Source organism: Halichoerus grypus, chromosome 7 (genome assembly GCF_964656455.1).
Source record: "Halichoerus grypus chromosome 7, mHalGry1.hap1.1, whole genome shotgun sequence".
Lineage (NCBI taxonomy): Eukaryota > Metazoa > Chordata > Mammalia > Carnivora > Phocidae > Halichoerus > Halichoerus grypus.
The window spans coordinates 53,948,438-53,969,795 of NC_135718.1; the positions used below are offsets into that span (position 1 = coordinate 53,948,438).

The 21,358-nt window shown below is 52.5% G+C and overlaps 1 protein-coding gene across 1 annotated transcript in view; it reads right to left on the minus strand.

The window, feature by feature from the left end:
* CDH23 (cadherin related 23) overlaps positions 1 to 21,358 on the minus strand; it is a 405,959-nt gene that overhangs the window by 282,194 nt on the left and 102,407 nt on the right. The window contains exons 4-6 of the mRNA XM_078077622.1: positions 4,561 to 4,703; positions 3,944 to 3,991; positions 3,740 to 3,832 (exon numbers count right to left, since the gene is read on the minus strand). Coding sequence (XP_077933748.1) covers positions 3,740 to 3,832; positions 3,944 to 3,991; positions 4,561 to 4,703 — 284 coding nt within the window. The remainder of the gene's footprint in view (positions 1 to 3,739; positions 3,833 to 3,943; positions 3,992 to 4,560; positions 4,704 to 21,358) is intronic.

The following is a 21,358-nucleotide window of genomic DNA, read 5'->3' on the forward strand; positions in this document are numbered from 1 at the left end:
CTGAAGGTCAGCGAGGCGGACACACACCCCTAATGGAGGTAGTGGAGCGGGGCTGCTGGGCACAGACACAGGCAAACACGTTTGAGCAAATTGGAATGCCATAAAAGTCTATTACAGCAAATCAAATAGCAGTCAGCAAGACAGCCATTAGCCTGAAATGAATACACGGGGACTTAATGAGGTCTGTCGAGGCTGGCTTGGTGAATTAAGTTGCCAATTCTAGCAGGATTTCCCTTTTCTTTACGGACTTGAAAGCATCCACGCTGCCTCGTTAGGGCTTCGACAAGTGAATTGCAGGGCCTTTCACCCTGATAAAATGGATAATTACATGTAGAACAGCTTAGTGAGGGGAGAGGGCTGGGCAAGAGGGGAACCAGGAGCACAGAAACCCAAACACACCTGTCTGACTTCTCCTGAGCAGGGGCAGGGCCAGGCAGGGGGTCTCGGGAGGGAGAGGGGCAGGGCTGCAGGGCAGGGGGCCAGCGAGCTTCTCCTGGAGAAAGGGGCAGGGCCTGGTCTTGATCCGGACTTCCACCCACTCCTTTTCCGGGCCCGAGGACACGGGTCCCCATGGGCCATGTCTCCGGGGCTTGCTGTCACCAGGGGAGTTTGTTACAAATGCAGCTTTCTGGGCTGGCTCTTTCCAAACTACTGATTCAGGGTTGGAGGAGTGCAAGAGTATGTATCCTAACTAGTCCCCCAGGAAATTCTGATGGGGAATGTTTGGGACCTTCTGGTTCCTCCCTTCTCTAACACTCAGTTCTGAATGGTTTCTGAAACTCATGGTTTTCCTACTTTAGCTCCAGGGCTGGGGAGCTCAGTACATCCTTGGGAGGGTAGGGGGGTAGACTGTGCACTAGGTTTCAATATTAGAAAGTTCTTCATTATGTAGACCTAGAATTTGTCTCCCTATAAACTTGCTCTTCACACCCATCCTTGGGTTCTGGCACAACAGACCCCCACATTATCAGGGCCCCTAGGGCTGGGGACAGTGGATGCTGAGAAGGTGAGGGAGAGGCGGCAGGTGGCTGGCACGACCCGAAGAGGAGCTCAGTAGATGGAAACAGCCACGGAAGCTTCTCTGCCAGCCCTTGAGGAATAATGAAGTACTGAAGGAGAATTAGGAGCTTCTCCTGCTGGGATTTATCCTCAGACCACTGGCTATCAGCCCTAGAAGGAACCTGGTCCAACTCCCCAGTTTAATAGCTGTTGGAACCAAAGCCAGCAGGGGCAGTGATAGGCTCAGAGTCTCACCCAGCCAGTAGCTGGCACAGCCAGGACTAAACCCCAGGTGTCTTGACCTACAGGAGCTCCACTGCTCACCTTGGCAAGCGTCAGCTGGAAAGCCACCTCCTCCAGGAAGCCTGCTGAGATTTCTCTGATCACTTTGGCAACCCCTCAGCACGGACAACTCACAGGGTCTCCAGGGCCCCCCTCTTTCTCTGGTTTGCATCCTCACCCTGTTCACTTCCATAGGGCCTCCGCCACACATCATGCTTCCGAAGGGCAGGGGCCTGGCGTTGCCAGGGTGATCTCCAGGCCAGTAGGAGAGCCCAGGCTCAATTCTGGGCCAGGAGCCAGCAGGCCGTTCGCTGGTACCTCAGCTGGGGCCTGAGCCAGGCAGCTAAGTTCTAGCTCAGGTGACCACACCAGGCCAGGGCTGGTGGGTGCCAAGCCACCTCGGGTCAGGAGTGGTCAGGCCTTCATCCAGCTGACACCACACCCCACCGGCCACACCCAGCAGCCCTAAGTAGGGCATCACGTATCAAGTCAAGGAGGTGACCTGGGGTTGTTTACAGGCAAGTAAACCACACAGGCTGTCCTCCAAGAGCCATGTGTCCTTGTAGCTGGCCCCTCTCAGCCCACCCTCTCCTCATCAGATGCGTAGCAGTTACCCTGCCGGTCCTCTGTTTTTATTAGGTAAGGAGGACTATGGCCCAGAGAGGGTAAGTGACATGCCCAAATGGACTCAGTGGCCTGGAAGCAGAGCAGGGGCTGGGCCTGGGGTCTCCTGCCGCTGGTTCTGCCTCCTGTCATTGCGTGTTCTTCTGGCCTTCCAGGTCTCTGTGTGGCGAGAGCCTGGCACAGTGCCCAGCCTACAGAGACACTCAATAAATATTTGTTAAATAGATGACTGACTGAAGAGGCTCTCTCCTTGGAGGCAGAGGCCTTCGGAGAATCCCAGGGGATTCCAACAGGGTGGTGTTGGAGGTCATATCTCCTGGCAAGGTAGTGAGGAAAAAGCCTGGCCCTGGCCCAAAGGCTGGGGAGGAGGGATGTGACCTCTCGTCCCCTTCCCTGTGAGGGAAGACAGAGGGCAGCCATGCCTGCCAGGATGGCAGCTGAGCAATGGGTCCAAGGCTCATTAACTCTGAGCCGTGCCCTTGGTTTCTGAGCCTGGGCCCAGAGTGCAGGCAGGCACGTAGAGACCCTTAATTAAATTAGGGAGACTTCCAAATGAGAGGGGGCCCAGAGCCAAGCTGCAGTCCTGGACACGCTGGCCACAGCTCAGGGCACTGTGTCCCCATGCTTGGGACTGTGGTTTCTCCCTCCTTATGCTCTGCCCCATCGGGGGAAGGGCGCGGGAACCTCTGGTGTGTTCCTACCCACACACTTGTCCTCACTTTCCTCCATCTGGCACAACCATAGGACCATTGGCTCATAGCTGAGTGAGGAGGGCCGGGAACAGGAACAGCATGAGACAAGGTATCATCACCTTGGAGGGAATCTGAGGGCTGCCCTGGGAGTCAGGAGGCTCAGGGTCAAAGCTGTGTGACCTTGGCTAAGTCACTGTCCCATACTGAGCCTCAGTTTTCTCATCCACAAACTGAACAGATATTTTCTAAAGACTCTTCCAGTCTCCTGATCCAGTGACATATAATATAAAGGGGCTGGAACTCAAACGCCGTGGTGCTGACCTGCCTCTCCCCAGTGGATTCCATCTCCAGTCCTTCCCAGGCCAACCCCTTAGTGCTGCCATTCAACCCAGAGCCCTGAGGGCAGGCCCGAGGGACACCCAGCAGAAGCTCTTTACCCACCACCTTCAAGGTCTTTGAATGGCTAACTGCCAGCCCAGAAAACTGCCATCAGTCACTGGGAGAGGGATAGTAAGCCATGAGAACCCTAGTTCCATTGGGAGCCAGCAGCCAGCTTATTAATGAACCGTTTGTAATGCAATAATTTGTACTTCTCAATTACCAGCGATGGCTTGGTTTTACATGCATGCACTCATGCAAACACACTCAGAGTACACAGACGACCCAAAGGAGCAGAGAGGGCCAGGGAGACGGGGGGCAAGCATAAGGCTAGGGAAAGAAAGTCCCTTCCTGGAGCTACTTGCTTCCTGTGTCCTGGCGGGGGGTGGGGGGTGGTTCTGGCCACAGCTGGAAAGTCTGGGGTCGGGCCTGCCAATCCACGTGCCCGAGGCCCACACTGGCTATGCGTGGAAGGAAAGAGGCCACAACACCTGCTCCTCCCAACTCCTGCCCTGCCCCACCTCCAGCTGGAGTTGTGGGGCTCATCCCAGGCAGGCCTTCTATCAGACCCGAGGCTACCACCAGCCCACTCTACCTTCGGAGGTGTCGGCACGGTCGCCAACCTGCCCAGAGCTGGCGCTTGGGCTGCGGGGTGGGCGGCAGAAGCAGAGCTGCAGTTGCCCTTTCCCCAGCTTCAGCCCACTCCCAGGTAGCCCTGGAGCAGCAGCGCCCCGTCCCTCAAGCGCGACCCTGGGGGCTCCTACCTCAGGGATGCGGACGCTGTAGGGCTGGTTGTGAAATGTGGGTGCGTTGTCGTTCACGTCCCCAACCTGTATGTTCACCTTCCGTGTGATCACCTGGCAAGAGAAGAGTGGGGATTTAGTGTTGGCGTGGGCCCCTTGCCTCTTTCTGCCCAAGGCCCCGGGAGTCTGCCTCCCAGGACAGCAGGGGCCTCAGGAGACACTCACCCCCTGGTGGTCGCTGACAGAGAACTCCACTGTGAACTCAGACTTGGTCTGAAAGACAAGGGAGGGAGGGAGAAGGCAGAGTTAGAGAGAGGCACGCTGACGTCCTGAGTCCTGGGCCCTGGGCTCTCACCTGGGCTCGGCCTCTAAATTGCTGTGTGATCTTGAGCAAGTCACTGGACACCCCTAAGGCCCCTTCTTCAAATGTGAGGAGAAAACAAAGGTTGGGGTTTCAAACTCATACCTTAATTTGCTAAGGGCTGCCTTGTCACCAATTCCTGGGTCTCTGGAAAGTGTCCTTTAGGGGAACATTGTTCCCGGGGGTAGACCTGTATACACCACGGAGCCACCATTCTACGGGGGATGAACCCTGGGTCACTGTCCTTCTTGCCCGTCCAGGGCTGTCCCTTGCTTGGGGACACCCCAACCACCCCATTCCAACCCCAAGTCCGACGTCAGCACTGGCCCTGGAAGAGGGACACCATTTCGGCAGGAAGATGCTACTTGGGGGTCAGGATGGGGCTCAGAGGAAGGCCCCTAAAAGATGATGAGCCAGCCTCGCGCCTGTCTGCCTCTGCCCCCCAGGAAAGACCCGGGGCAGGGGTGTGGCCAGGCCGTACCTCTCTGTCCAGCGGCTGCCGCAGCCACACCACACCTGTTTCAGGCTCTACGGCAAAGAAGCGGGAGGCCTCCTCCCCAGACACGCCGAACACCAGTGGGTCATTGTCCATGTCTCGGGCCAGCAACTGCGTCACAGAAGAACCTGCAAGAGCCGTGGGAGAGATCAGAGGGCAACTCCAGGCGGCTGGTCTACTCCTCAGCACCTTGCTAAGGCGGCTGAATCCCAGCGGAAGCCGCCACCCCACAGACCGCCGGCAGGTCACTGGGCCTCTCTGGGCTCTGACCCCGGCTCCCTGGCCCTACCCTGGCCACTTGTCACAGCGTGTATGTGCCCGTCACGGAGAACTGTGGCTCACCATGTTTTAGGCAGCTAACGGACAGCTGTGATCTGGGCCTGTCCCCCTTTTTTTCTGATTTTAGTGTGGAGACTCCCTCCTCCACGTGGCTCAGATGAGGGCAGGCCCCTTCAATTCTTCTGTTCCAGGATGGACAAGTAACTCAGCCGTAGCCAATCAGAGCATTCCATCTCCCTCGTCGCAGGCATTGGTTCAGGGATGAGCACGGGTCCCAAACAAGCCAGTCAAAGCCAACCCTGGGACTTGTGCTGGAACCACTGGGAAAGGGGAGCCCTCCTTCCACCGGGGTGGCCACCTGGGCCCTGCAGGCACCCATCTCTGGCACCGCCCAGGAAGGGTCGGCCTGAGAATGAGGCCAGCAGGAGGAAAACAGAGCCAAACGGTGCAGACTCCGTTTGAGGGCGTGTGGCCAGCTGCGCCTGAGTTTAGCTTCAACCTCTGGACTTCTCAGCTATATGAGCTAATAAATCTGCCTCCCCTCACATTTTTTTCTTTGGCCTGAGTCTGTTGAGTTGGATTTCTGCTTTTTGCAAATGGAAGCACCCTTTCTAATTGACAACGTATTACAATACTTGGCGTTTACCCAACAGTGACTAGGTGCTGGCCTTGTGCTAAGTGCTGAGGTAAACAGAGATTAGGAAGATGTGGCCCAGCCCGCAGGAAATCGAGGCCAGAACTGGGCTTAGGATGTGGTTTCTGTTCACAAGAAGAGGACTGAGGTGTCCCTGTTCCCCAGGAAACACAGCCCTGGCCAGAGGTCCCCAGGATGCCTGGCCTACAGCCCTGCCTAAGAAGCCCTAGTGTAGGGTACCTCCCCCCCCCCCCCGGGGATCACAGCCCTCCCTAGGTAGGCTTCGGGCAGGGTGACCCACCCCCTGGTTTGTCTGGGATGGAGGCAGGACACATACTAAAACCAGAAGGTCCCAGACAACTGGACAGGCTGACCGCCTTAGCTTCAGGAGGTCCCTGCACCTCCGGGAACTGTGCAAAATGTCATGAGTGCACAGTGTCACAAAGAGTGATTAAGTAATTGATCATGGCCCACAGTTAGTAAACGGCAGAGCTAGAATTCAGATCCCAGGCATTCTGGGTCCAGAGCCCTTGTTTGTTTCCACAACCTGACACATCTCAACCCTTGACACGTGAACTCAAGATTCAGGACTTCTATGGACATGATTCTCTCAGACCCTAACTGGAAGCCTAACGCTTGGAAGATACCGGGCAATCACTGGGCTCTGCGGATATGTCAGACGGAGTACTAGGCTCATTCACCCAGGTTCTCTCATTAAATCCTCCCAGCAACTCTTTTGGTAGCCATTATTCTACCCACTTTACAGATTAGGAAGTTGAGGATCAGAGAAGCAAAGTGTCCTCTCCAAGGTCACAGCAGAGCAGGATATGGCAGCATCCAAGGGGATGGGGAGGAGGTGAGAAGCAGGAGGAAGAGGAGTAAAATCATGGAACAGAGTCGGAACAACCTCAGAGACCTTTTGGGGAGCCCAAACTTCCCACTTTAAAGATGGAGAAGCTGAAGGCATTTTGCCAGTTTCCCAAAGTACAATGGTGGGGGACAGAGTCCATAGCTAGAACCCAAATTTCCAGACTCCCAGTGCAGGGCTGCTTCTGGTTGAGGAAGGAGGAGGTATATGAAGTCATAGATAAACCAAGCGCATCTCCTCAAAGCATCTGTGTTGTTCAGTGGCAAGCAATCGCTTTATACTAAAATAAACGGGGATATTTCTGAACACAATGTAACACAATGTAACAATTTATTTTTTAAAATGGAACCTAAAGCTATAAAAGAACTTCCAGCCTCCCCCCTGGGATGCACATTTCCTTTCTGTTCCCCTCAGGTGTGCTTTAGCAGCAAAGTTTGGGGAGCCCTGAGCTATTTCCTAATGCTTTGGGGAGATCCCATATGAGGAACCTGAGGCCCCGAGCGGTCCCGCCTGCGCACAGTATGACAAGTCCATGGCGGCCCCCTGGAGTGAACGCTTCACCTGCCAACCACCATCAGGATCCAGCCCACTTCGGGGATATGGGACCAAGCTTTCTGCTGGCCGAGTTCTGGAAAAGACCACACTGGCCCTCCAGCCAAGGTCATACGACTCAGCCAGATATCCCAAATGGCTCTCTCAGGCCCGATGCTCAGGCCCTTCCAAGAAGGGGGGCACTGGGCAGAACATGGATGGGGCCATCAGCTGCTGTCACCCACCCTATAATTTCCTGGACTTTTATCCATTTTCCCTTCAATTATGTGCTGCTCAAAATGGTCCTTTTCGGCTTCCTCACAGCCTCTTGCCTGCTTATGCCTTCTTTGTGTCCCAGGTAATTGCTAGTGACCTTTTCTAAGTGTACTAATTAAAGGTGCTGATTTAATATTATATTTAAGACAAGACGCCCCGCAATTTTCCAGCTGGGCACAAACTCCCCCACCCAGGGCTGTTCTGCGACTCCGCAGAAGCTGGGCCTCGCTTTGGCTTCTCTTGGACACAGAGCTCTTTTCTCCACCAGGAAGCCTTCCAGCCACCCCTGTTTGCACCATTCACGCAGGAATGAGGCCAATCTGTGGGGCCCCACTCTAGCCCAGTGGTCCTAGCTGCAGCCACTCAGGAGAATCATCCCTGGCTGTGGGGCCCTAGGGTACACACATCACACTCTAGGTTTGCTTCCCACCTGAGAAACAGATAATATGCCCTCCGATGCAGACTGTGAAATACCTGGAATTTTGTTGTGTTTTCTTCCAAAATTGTGATAAAATAGATAGAACACAAAATGCAACGTTTTAACCATTTTAACATATACAATTCAGCCATATTAGGTACGTTCACAGTGTGGTGCAACCATCACCACGATCTGCTTCCAGAATATTTTCATCACCCCCAAAAGGAAACCCATACCCACTCAGCAAGAATTCCCCATTCGTCCCTCCCTCTTCCTGGCAACCACAAAGCCACTGAACGTCTCTCTGAATTTGCCTGTTCCAGATATTTCATATAAATGAGATGCTATGAGGAGGTAGTCTTAGTCTTTGTGTCTGGCTTCTTTCACTCAGAATAAAGTCTTCGAGGTTCATCCATGTTGTAACATAGTATGTAATCCCTTTCTATGACTGAGTCACATTTTGTTGTAGGGAGAGACCACATTTTTTGTTCATCTGTTGATGGATTTTTGGGTTGTTTATTGTGAATTGCGCTGCCATGAACATTTGTGGGCAGGAATGAGGAACGAGGAGTGGAATTGCTGGGTCCTGGGTAATTCTACATTCAACCTACTAAGGAGCTACCGAATTGTTTTCCACAGTAGCCGCCCCATTTACATTCCCACTAGCAGTGGATGAGGCCCAGAGCGATTTTCAAGGGTAGGAAGGATACTCAATGATTGACCGGGGCTAGACAACCCCTTGCACGGTGGAGAGATGGGAGCTGGGCAGCCCTCCATCCCAGATGCTACTGGTACCCGGCCCGCTAGGCCTCAGCACATCCCACTGTCACAGACACCAGCCCGACCTCCAAGTGCCAACCTGGGACTCTTTGCTGAGGGTTCTGGCCATCAGAGACTGCTTCCCCCACCCCGGACAGGCTGGATGTGCCAGGGATTAAGAGCCCCAGCAGCACTGCTCGAAGAATGACTGATGCAAGGTGGTGGATAAAGAGATGGCAGGTAACCACTCCAGCTCCCTTACCTCTCGGGGGGCTAATGCAGAGGCGTGTTGTACACTGCCTCTCAGAGCTCCCCACTGGGACTCACCCCCAGCGGCCTGCGGTGCTAACTTGGTTGGTCCTGCATCTTCACCTCCCTGTCTCACCTCCTCACTCCTCACCTGCGTTTCCTGGAACCCCCTTTCCAACAAACGATTTGCACCTGAACCCTCATCACCAGGCCTGCTTTGGGGGGGAACCCACAGAAGATACCCCCTAAAATTGTGGCAGCAGAATCACCCAGGAAGTAACAGTATAGACCCCCCGGCCCTGTTGACTCAGTTGGCCCCAGGGGTGGAGGGGGGAGCCCAGGGTGTGAACTTTTATACAGCAGCCCCATTCTCCCTGCAAGAGACCCTGATGCCCAGCCAGGTTGGGAAGTCCTGAGACTGCTTTATAGCAGGGTGATCTTCAAATATTTAACAATGGGCATAGTACAGGCATCAACCAATCAGAAAGGATGCCGGCCATAAACAACCGGACTGGTGCGTACCATCTGTAAGTCAGGCTGGTTTATGGCTCCCACTGTAGATGCAAAGAAAAGCTCCTCCGGCCCCAGGATGATTTAAAGGCTCAGTCTGAGGGCTCTTGGCTCAATCAGTGCTTGCAGGAGAACTCTCTGTTCTTGGCCCCCCCACCTTTACCCTCCCAGGTAAGGGTAACTCCACAAGGCTGGCCCCCTCAGCTCTGTGCCAACCCAGCCCAGGCGGGGGCCAAGCCTCTCCTCACGGGGAGAAAGTGGAACTTTAAAGAGCTGAAGTCACCGCATGCCCATGCCCGTAGCAGCGTTACTCACAACAGCCGAAATTGAGAAGCAACGCACATGTCCACTGATGGAAGAATGAGTCCACAACATGCGGTCTATACATACAATGGAATATTATTCAGCCTTAAAAAGGAAGGGAATTCTGACACACTCTGCAACATGTGAACCTTGAGGACACTTGGCTGAGTGAAATAAGTCAGTCAAAAAAGGACAAATGCTATATGATTCCCCTTACATGAGATACCCAGTGTAGTCAAATTCACAGAGACCAAAGGTCGAAGGGTGGATGCAGGGGCTGGGGGGGTGGGGGAGGAATGGAGAATTGTTGTCTAATGGGTATAGAGTTTCAGTTTTGCAAGATGGAGAGAGTTCTGGGGATCTCTTGCATGACAACACGAATGTACTGAACACTCCAGAACCGTACATTAAAAAATGGTTAAGATGGTAAAATTTTTTGTTATATTTTACCACAATTAAAGAATTTAAAGCCCAAACTTAAATCAGATTATGTCCAAGGCCCCAACCATCTGGCCTGAGGCAGCACCCTCCCACTGCATCTCGCACAGGCTCCCGGGCTTACCCCTCCCAGACCTGGACCTTCTTTCTGTTCCCCAACAGTTCGTGGTTGCCCCAGGGCCTTTGCCCTGGTTGTGCCTTCTGCTGGGCATGTCCCTACCCTGCCAGCTTCCTCACTATTCCCCTCTCAGCCCAAGAGTAACCTTCTCAGAAAGGCCTTCCCCAATACTTGATCATACAGACGGAGTCTATCTAAAGGGACGCCCCGCCACTCCGAGTCCCTGCATCCTGTGTCACTGTCCTCACAGCTCTCCTTGCTCTGAGCTGATTGTGTTTGTTCACCTGACTTGTAGACTGCCTGCCCCAGCCCCCTGCCTGTCATACAAGCACACCCATGTTAGCTCTGTGGGGGCCACGGCCTGGCCTGTCATGTTCCTTGTTGTACCCCTAAACCTAACACAGGGGCTGGCATCCCAGGGGCGCTCAATAAAGAGCCGCTGGGTAAACAAATGAGTCCTGCCAACTGTCTAGAGGTGCTAGGCGACAACAGACCCCAAAGTCATGTAGATCTGTGAGCCACAGAGAGGGGAGAGAGTATAGCCAGTTAATTCCTAATTATGTGTACTAATGGACAGGAAAAAGCATGGCTAATCAAAACCTCATAATGCCCAAACCAGTAGTGCTTGCTTTTGGATGCAGGCAGAATCATAGCTGGGTGCTGGCTGGGGGTCCAATCTCTCATGAACTAGCCCTGCATCCCATTCTTGGGCAATGTACTCCAACCTGGGGCCATGAACTCTATCCTGTGGCCTTGTATCCCATCCTGGGGTAATGTCCTCTGCCCTAGAGTATTACACCCTATCCTGGGGCCATCTACCCCATCCTGGGCCATGGACCCCATCCCCCGGGTTGTGGACCCATCCTTGAGGCCGGGTACCCCATCCTGGGCAGTATATCCCACCCTGGGTGCCATGTACCCCTTCCTGGGGCAGCATACCCCATCCTGCAGCCCAGGGGCCCTGGTAGGGGCGGGGATCTACTCAGTAGGCTACAAATGCCCCTGAGACGCACAGGGCTGGTGACACATCTCTGTGGTGGCCTCAGTCCCTCAGCAGCAGGCCCCGTCCATCTTCCAGGCAAGGGGGGGACAATCACAGCTTTCCCTGCAGCCCTGCTGGGCCCATGCTGATCGCTGAGATGACTGCTATTACTATTATTGTTGTTTTTGCGCCGAGGGGTGAGGGCTGGGACTGGCGTGTCATGCTCTCCTGGAGAGCTGTGAGTTTTGCCCGCTAGACGAGGGGTGGGCCAGAAGCTCAGGCAGGGCGGTGGCCGCTGCAAGCCTTCTTATTTATTCTGGATGGGGGAAGATGAAAGCTGTCTGTTCCCCAAACGCAGAGCAGGAACCACAGAACGGATGAAGGGCCGGAGAGCACGCTGCGCTTCCCCCTGGAAGCAGCAGCATCTTCTTCCTACAGCAAGCCTCCAACTGTGCCCACCCTGCTCAGACACCTCCGTGGTGCCCACAGATTTCAACCCAACTCCTTCCTGAGATGACCGACGGCCCCCAACCTGCGCTCGACTCCCTGGCAGGTCACAGTCCCACTGCGTCCCTGGGCTCAGCCCGCCAGGCGGCCACCAGCCCTCAAGCACACCATGGTTCCGCGTGTTCCCACGTGTGGACTCCTGTTGCTCGTCAGCCTGGAAGGCGGCTCTGCCTCCCACTGGCCCTCAATCCCCGTCATCTGTAAATGCATGCCGCCGGTGCTGCCCTGGTCACAAAGTTCTCTCCCCTCGGCGCTCCCTGAGCCACTGTTCATACCTCCGTGCAGCAGAGAGAGGGCATCACCCCCTGAAGATGGAGGCTGAAGTCTTGGGACATGCTTTCAAATCAAGTGAGAACCACGCAGACAAAGCCCCATATTGTGCAGAGGGAGAAGCAGGGGTCCTGGCTGGGAGACGGCTGCTTGGGACATGGGGATTGGGGAGTGCAGTGGGAGTGGCTGAGTCAAGGAGTAGCAGATGGCGGCCCCCAGCCCCAGATGAGAAGCCATGGGTTATGACCAGATCTTTCTGAGAATAACCACTCCCTGCTCCCCATCGCCACTGAGCCTGCCTCACAAGCCCCATGCCCACCCTTCTCCTCCTGGTCCTGAGGGGCCTAGCTGCACTGGTCTTGGTCTCTGCCAGAGCCAGGAGTGCCTGCCCTCCCCCCTCTCCCCTGGGATGAGCCCCCCAGAGCTGGGCTGGCCTTGGAGCCTGCAATCTCATTTGTCTCTCCTCTGGGATCAGACAGGCCGGTTAAGTGCCTTGATTCCTGCGGATAATCTCATTTGTCTCAGGTTCACCCTCCCCATTCTCCTGCCTTCCGTCAGGCTCCTTCCTCCTAATCCCCCCCAGGAGCTTGAACTTGGTTTGACCTCAGAGGAGCTGATTTTTGTTTGGGTTTTTGTTGTTGTTGTCCTAGGCGGCTTTACCCACCTGGGGGAAGCCAGAGTGAGTTCTGACTTGGACCCCTGTCCTGAGAGGCTGGTGGCTCTGAGCCTGCCTGCACTGACCCAGGTCCTCACCCTCATCAGAAAATCCTTGCTCTGGATAAAGGGCACTGTCTCTGTCTCCAGAACCCAGGAGCCATCTTCATGTCCTCTCTCTCCTGCAGCTCGGTCCACTCAGAGTAGATGGCATGAACTGTCTGGGGGGAAAGGAAGCTAGCATTCATTAAGCACCCACTGTTTGCCTGGCACCCTGCTCAGTGGTTTTCATTCATTCTCACTGTCATCTATTTCCCATCATGACCCCCCAGAGAGGGGTTAGCATCCCCACTATATGGACGAGAAGAGTGAGGCTCAGAGGGGTAAAATGACCCACCCAAGGTCACACAGCTAGGAGATGGCAGAGTGAGGTTTTGAACTCAAGTCGGTTTGACTCAGAATTAGTGTTCCCTCCACCACCCTCATGGTTTTTTATCACAAAGCCTGTTATCCAAGCCCTAATCTGAGCAGCTAAACACTGCCCTCTCCTCACCCCACAGAGATTGACCCCCACAGAGACCCCCAAGCCCCCTCCATGTTTTAGGCTCCTCCATATTTTAGGATGCCCTGGACCCCGGGGGTTACTCGGCTGGGCTGAAGGTGAGTATCCTTGAGGCACGGAGTATGGGGACTCCCTCCCATCACCCTGGCTTTCCACTGCCCACTTATCACACGCCAGCAAGATGGCGATTCCCTCCTGAGAGTCAGAGTCGGGTGGCTCACCTGGGCACACAGGTGTCTGATGGCCAAGGGGGCAAGCTAATTCAGCAGAGAAGAAGGAGGCATTAAATAGAGCAGGATGATATAAACCAGAGGTTTTGGTGGCAGGGAAGAGGAGGAGCCCTGTGTTACTGTTATCTTAAAGTAATGAAGCCCAAGAGGATAGATCGGACATTAAATATTTGAAGGACCCAGTCCAGAGTCTCAGAAACTCAGAGCTGTTCCACTTCTGGCACAAGAGACACATAAAATCATCATTGCCAAGGGCTGCCAGGCCGAGCAACAGACACCGACGTGCTCTCAGCCCCTACAACCTTATGAGTCACAGAGAGGTCACATTACTTGCCTGAAGTCACACGGCTAGCACCTGACCGAACTGGGATTGTTCAGTGACTCCTCTGATCCCCATGACGCCATTACAGTCCTTCCTTCCTTCATTCAACAAACACTGCCCGAGGCCCTGCTCTAGGCACTGGCGATACAACCATGAACCAAACAGACAGAAGTCCGTGCCCTCCTGGAGCCACCATCCCAGTGGTCACACCTGCACACCCATTGTGCCACACGCTTTCCGTGGCGGTTCCCAGGCCCACGCGGGAAGCACGAGCGTGGGTTCAGGGTCTCGTCACCACCCAGACAGACGGATGAAGAACTGCAGTCCTGCCCTTTGCCCTGCTTCACGGGCTGTGGCCCCAGGATGAGCACTCGGCAGGAGGACACGGGACACAGGATCAAAGGGCACAGAAGATACTTCGAGAGGAAGACAGTCTCAGTGACATCCCTTTATAATAAGACAGAGGGAAGCGGTCAGGCCTAGAACTAACAGGGCTGGCGCTCAGCCACAACTTCCTGTGTGGTCCTGTGTGACCGTGGGGGGGGGGGGGTTGTCCCCTCCCTCTCCAAGCTCCCTCTCCCCGCAGACACCACGAAGGGGCTGACATCAACGGCCAAAGCACAGAGGTCCTTGGGGAGAATCAACTCCAAGCCTGGCAAGTGGGCCTCGGTTCATGTGCTGGGCCGGTCCCCAGGTCGTGGTTCCACAGAAGGATCTTGAGGCTGCATGGGTTCAGCAGGACAAAGCACTGTGATCCATTAGATACCTGCTGTGAGCAGGGGATGGGGCGGTGGCGGGGGGCGGGGCTGTACACATGCCACGCTCACACTCTTGATGAGGCCAGCAAACTCATTTAAATAGGAGAAAGCCTGGCTGAGCAGCTCCGTGACGAGTCCACGGCCGCCCAGCTAACAGCTACAGGCGGCAGAGCTGAGACTTGATCAGTCTAGGCTCCTGGTACTCCTTCCCCCTCACAACATTCAAGTCCCGTCCGGTTCAAGTGCCTCCAAGACTACGGTCCCGTTTGCCACACCATGTACTTCCCGGGAGACATGGGGGGAAGCGGCCTGACCTGTAGGGCCTGACAGCCAGGGTCCGGGCTGGCCTGGATACTCTTTTCTGCCCAGGAATAGCAGCCTGAACAAGAAAGAAAGAGCCATGAATCAAGAGGCTCCAGAATGCTCGGTTTGACCTTCCTGAGTCCTTGCTGCCGCTCCCAGGCCCAGGGGGGCTGAAGTCCTGTCACAGGGGCCGGGAGTGCCAAGCGGTAGTTACCAGATTTAATAACAGTGATAATAGCGGGGTGGGTACATTTGTTCCCTTCTCCTGAAACTTTTCAATTCATTGAACTGTTCAATTAACTTTACAAAAGGAAATGTGGAAAAATGTCGGCAAATTGAACTTGACATTATCATTAAAATAAACAGAGCACTGCAGGCCTTTAAAGGCTCACAAAGAGATTATCCAAACACTTGCAGGCACGTGCTGACTCCTTCCTGCTCACGGGGACCCTGGCCCTCCCCTCCTGCCCAAGCTTGTCCCCTGGTCAACATTCACACTCCCCCAGCTCTGAAGGAGGCCCTGCTAACATCACCCGTCATCACCGCCAACACCCACCCCCCAACCCCGCACTGTGAACGTGAAGGAGGGGGTCAGACTCTGCTAACCAGCTGCCATCCCCAGTGAGTCCCTTTCCTCTCGGGCTAACGATGGAGTATTTTAGTCCACTGGGTCTTGGGCCTGGCTGCACATCAGATTCCAGGTCCTAGGCATCTAAAATTCTTTCCAAAGGGAATTTGGACCTAAAGCCCTGACTTCAGAATCCCAATCCCTCCTGTGCCCCCATCCCTTAACCAGAGCCCAAGGGCCAGGGGCTGCTTCTTTTCACCTCTCCCATCCAAGTACTAACCAGGCCCGACCCTGTTCTTTTCACCTCTCAACAGCAGAAAAGGATACTACTACTAAGAACCTAATAAAGGTGTCACCAGGAAGCAGGTGAAAAAGACACCCTTCCCCTCACCCCTGCTCTCCCTCCCACCCCCAGCTGTGCAGGGGGCCAGAAAAGTCCCTCCAGAAATCACTTCCTCTTTGAGGAGACTCATAATTACCCACAATGATCACAGCACCATTCATTTTGCCCTAAAATTAATACATCACGTTGAGAATGATATCGTACTAATTTATCACAAGATTTATGAAACTTGCACTTTTTCTAATGAGATTTATGCAAATGCCGCTCTTGACACTGTTTGTGTTCTAAAAAGTTTTGACAGGGAAGTGGGGGTCCAGCCCAGCTGGCAGAGGCCCTGCCCCCCGCTCCGGGGCCAGAGAGGAGGGGCTCTATAGTGGTTCCTGCCCTTGAAGGGCCCCAGGTGAGCAAGCCCCTTGGCCTTTCCACTGGGCTAATCCCTTAGTCCCATCTCTCCCCAGTTACACCTTTATTCATCTGAGCCAGCCCTCCCAGCCAGTGTACCTGCTGCCTCAGGTGGGGAGGCCGTTACAGGGAGTGGGGCTGCTTCTCTAGGTGAGCAAAGATCTCTCTCGCCCAATCAGAGGCCTTCCAGGCCCTCCGTGCCGGAGAACAATCACAGGTGACAGCCTCCCGCTAGCCAGGGCATGAGACAAGAGAGGCACACAGAAAGCAAGGTATAAGATGGCACTCTCTCTCAGGGCTGACCCCATATTTGCATAAGTCTCAGTGTCCCCTAAAATGTGCCCTGGGTGCCTCACCTGCCTCACCCTAGTCCCCGCCTTGCCACTAGCTACCATTTATTGAGCACTTACTGTATGACAGGTACTCTGTTAAGCACTTCAGATACACAATCTCATTTGATATTTACCATACACCTGTGAGAAAGGTATTTCCCACAATCAAAGGAGGAGACTGAGTCTCAGAGAACTTTAGCAATTTGCCCAAGATCACAGAGCTAGGAAGAGGTGGGGTCAGAATTCAAATCCAGGCCCATCTGACCCTGAAGACAATGTTTTTCTTCAGTACTGGCCCCAAGCAAGTCACAGGGGACTTCCCTCCTCTGGGGGTTTAGTAACACTAAATATCCAAGAGTCATATCCTACATATTCCTTTATCCAGAACATAGATGAAAATCAGGAGACTTGCCCCAAAGGTCTTTGAGCAGCTAAAAGTCGTAGCACAAAATCCATACACTAAATTTCAAGCCCATAATGAAAAAGAGAGAAGATAAGGTCAGGTCCTCACTCTGAGCCTGTTTACTCTCACTTTACATACAATTATAATTAGATTGGTTCTTTGTTTTTTCAATTCATAGAAAGGTCAAACAGGGACATGAACAGTAATGAAAAGCAATAAACAAAAACTTCCACTGTTCACAAAAGGGAAAGATCAAAGCTCTCTGAAAAGTGATCACTTAAAATAATCTGAGTCCCTCCACTCGCTCCGGTCAGTGACAATATATCATCAGAGAGTGCTATCCGTCCTAATGTGTTCAATCATGTGCCGAGAAAGTGCTAAACGCTGAGTCATTCCTATGTAAGAAGGCAGGTACATAAGTAATAGATCTTATGAATATTCCATGCAAGTCATTCTAATTTAAAAAAGATTTTATGCTTAAAGGAATGCTCCCCAAAGTGTATTTCACGAACCATTCATTCTCTAAGATGCTAATGGGTACTCCATAAAAATGCACTCCTTGGTCAAAGAGGTCTAGGGAACACTGCCTTAGAGAAATGTAAACAGGGTTCCTTCCTGCAGGACCTCTAGAGCTTTTCTTTCTTTCTTTTTTTTAAAGATTTTATTTATTTGACAGAGAGAGATACAGCGAGAGAGGGAACACAAGCAGGGGGGAGTGGGAGAGAGAGAAGCAGGCTTCCCACGGAGCAGGGAGCCCGATGCGGGGCTTGATCCCAGGACCCTGAGATCATGACCTAAGCCGAAGGCAGACACTTAACGACTGAGCCACCCAGGCGCTCCCCTCTAGAGCTCTTCTTACATTAACATGCATGCTGAAGCTCTACAGGTGGTAGCTAGAGCTTTCCCCAGATTTATTTGGCCAAGAAACCCTTTCTTTCAAGAACATCTCAAAGGATATAAGTGGTTCAGGAAATAATAACTGAGGAAACATTGGGCCAGGAATTTTTCTGGCTATCTTTACTTGAGACATATCTTTTTTGGTGGGGTGGGGGGGCAGGTGGATGGATGGATGGGTGGATGGATGGGTGGGTGGGTGGATGGGTAGATGGGTGGATGGGTGGATAGGTGGGTAGACAGATGGGTGGGTAGATGGGTAGGTGGATGGGTGGGTGGGTGGGTGGGTGGAGGATGGATAAATGGATGGATGGATAGATGGAAGGAATGATGGTTGGGTGGATGGATGAGCAAATGAACAATGAGTAAAGGAACAAATAAATGAATAAGCTGTTTTCATCCAAGGAGCATATGAAAATCTCTGTCATGGTGGGGAACACATGAGTACAAAGTCTGGGATCTCTCCTCCAGATGAATCAGCCCATTTCCCCACCAGGATATAAGTCACTGCTTCATGAGGTCGGAACTTGGGCCTCTAAGGGGACATCAGCTGAGCAGCTTTTCACAGAAGCCAAATCCTAAGCACCCGACACACTGAACTAGTAATCATAATAACTCTAAACATGCGTATGGTGCTCAACATTTAGAAAGTGCTTTCCTAGCCATTCATTCCAGGTCCTCTGCCACCACATCCTCTGGCCGTGGGCTGGCCAGTGGCTACACACTCCTAATGATGAAGTTCAGCACAGTTGAGTGAAGAGTCCAGGGTCATCCAGGGTGGGCTCCTGGAACTGGAGTCAGAGGCCCAGGTCCCACTCCTGGCCCCATCTGTGTAACCTAAGCAAGTCTTGCCACCTCACTGACCTCATTGCTGCCTCAGAAGCTTATGGCAAGAGTGAAGCCAGGACACATAAGAGGAAGCACTTCATAAATCCCAGACAAACCAAAAGGCTTCAACCGCCCCCCCCCCCCCAACTCCCCACCCAGCAGATCCCAACCAAAGCACTTCACACACTCTGTCCTCATTAGTTGCCAATCTTCTGGTCTGAATCTACCATCTGACTGTGAGCTCCCTGAGGGCAAAGACTATGGCTCCTGCTGCCTGCTGTGTCCCCAAAGCCTCACACAGTGCCTGGCACAGGACAGGCCTTTGGTCACTGTCTACTGAACAAATGAGTGAGTGAGTGAGTGAAGGAATGGATATATGAATCAATGAATGATGAATTACTGTGTAAACACAATGTGATTTGATTCTAGAATTTGCAGGAGTGTGGGTTTTGTAACGCTAGAAGTATTCCATCCCCAGTCTCTACTGGGCACATTCCAAGGAGTACCTGCTGTCTTTGTTTTGAGGGGCAGACAGCTTTCCCAGTGGGCAACCTGCCTGGTGCCTGTCTAACTGGGAAGGATGTTCTTTAATTAGGTCTGTTTACGTTTTATTTAGGCAGAGGGCAAACTTGTGGAGTCCTTGGAGGTCCTCTTTCCATCGGAATGAAGATTCTTCCTCCTCATCCTCTGTGAACGGAGGTGGAAGTGCTCAGGCCCCACATCATTGAAATGGTGTACATGAGTGGTTGGGAGGTGGGAAGTAGTATGTGGAGAGTTGGGGTGGGTTGCAGAGGGGTTCCCTTGCCTTTTAGAAGGAACTGCCCAGGGATTGGCTACCTACCTACCATGTCACACCATGTTTTACAGTATACCAATTCTCTGGATGGGGGTATAATTCACTTTGGAAACTTGTGGGGAAGACTCTGGCCTCTTTCTTTTCTCTTTCTCTGAGTCTTCCCTCTTAAATTGTTCTGGGAAACCTGCAACAAGAGGCCTAGAAAGGGAGGTAGAGGACATGTGCTTCATTCCCGCTAGGTCCTACATTTCACTACAGATTATCAGGGGTCAGGTGAGCAGTTCCTAGAAGACCATCCCTCCCCCCCCCCCCCCGGAGCAGGTCAGAGAGCATGGCAGGATGCCAATGAAAATATCCTACCTCCCACCAGGCAAAAACAGGAGGCACTGGCTGCCTTCCCATCCCCACCTAACCAAGGCTGACGTGGCACTGTGGGGAGCCGTGCACAGTAAGCCAAAGAGCCCCTGAGTGTGGCTTCCTGGGGGCGTGGTGGCCAGGACTTGCCCATGCTCCAGTGGAGAAGAGGGTCCTTTGGATCCAGTGGGAATCACAGAGTATCAGAGCTGGATGGGGCCTCAGACATCATGAAGTGCCCTCAGGTTGCTTACAAGGACACAGAGGCCCAGGATGGGTGGGGATGGTCAAAGTGTCACACACAGTGACAAGTCGGAACTAAAATCCTGCTCTCCTCTGTCACAAGTCAGTGCTTTTCTACCTCATCTCTTCCAAAATGTATCCCCCCCCACCCATCAACTTTCCTGTACACCCTTCCTCCCACAAATTATACTGATTGTATCAAGACAATCTCAGAAAACAAAATGTAATGTTTCTGGCTACATCACAACAGAAGGACATAGACTGTGACTGTAGTTTAGGTTGTAAAAGAAAACCCAACTCCTCCAACAGCAACTCAGTCAAATCAACCACCACCACCATGGTTCAGTTAAAGCACTTACCTGGTAATTGGGTGCTGAGGCTGATGTCAAGCTTGGAGGATTGGACTTCAACTATGTGCCCCAAACTGTGCAAGTCTGTTTATTTGACTGGGGACCTCAGGTGACTGGTGTTTCCTAGGGGTGTGCCATGGACAGGATGCTGGTGAGTTAGTGGTGTTGGATAGAAGGCAGGAGAAATCGAAAGGTACCTAAGTGATGGCCTCACCCCTCCAAAATGGCTCCTGCTGGGGAAGGATGGGGGAGGCTCACCAACCAGCACACTCACAACAGTCACAGCCAGGCCTCACAGACAGATGCCCTGGAGGTCAGCCCTGCCTACCAGTGTGCCTGCAGCAGTCGTGGCCCAGCCATAAGAGGAGGGCACTCAGAGCCCACACGTGGGAAACAACTCCGGAGCACTTGGTTCTGGTGACCACAGGACACCTTCTAAATAAGGCCACTCCTTCAAAACCAGGAGAAATAACTGATCTGCCTAATATATAGAAACAGACATAGAAAGTGAGGTAAAACGAGGAGACAGAGGAATTTAAGTTCCAAACAAAAAAATAAGATAAAATCTCAGAAAAAGAACTAAACAAAACAGAGATAAACAATCTACTGGATAAGAGTTCAAAGCAAAGGTCATAAAGATGCTCACTGAACTTAGAAGAATGGATAAACACAGTGAGAAGTTCAACAAAGAGATAGAACCTATAAGAAAGAACTAATCATGGCTGAAGAATATCATAATTAAAATGAAAAATATACTAGTGGGACTCAATGGCAGACTAGAGAATGAAGAAGAGTGAATCAGTGATCCAGAAGACAGGATAGTGGAAATCATCCAAGCTGAAGAGCAAAAGGAAAAAAAAAAAAATTTTTTTTTAAAATTCAGATAGGTTAAGGGACCTCTGACACAACATCAAGTGTACTAACAATTGCATTATAAGATCCTAAAAGGGGAAGGGAGAAAGAAAGCAGCAGAAAACTTATTTGAAAAGATAGTAGCTCAAACACTTCCCTAACCTGGAGAAGGGAAACATCCAGGTCCAGGAAGCACAGAAAGCCCCAAATAAGATGAGCCCAAAGAGGCCCACACCAAGACACAGTCATTAAAATGTCAAAAATTAAAGATAAAAATAAAGAATCTTAAAAACAGCAAGAGAAAAACAAATAGTTCTGTATAGAGGAACACCCATAAGACTATCAGCTGATTTTTCAGCAGAAACTTTGCAGGCCAGAAAGGAGTGGCATGATATACACAAAATGCAGAAAGGAGAAAACTTACAACCAAGAATACCCTACCCAATT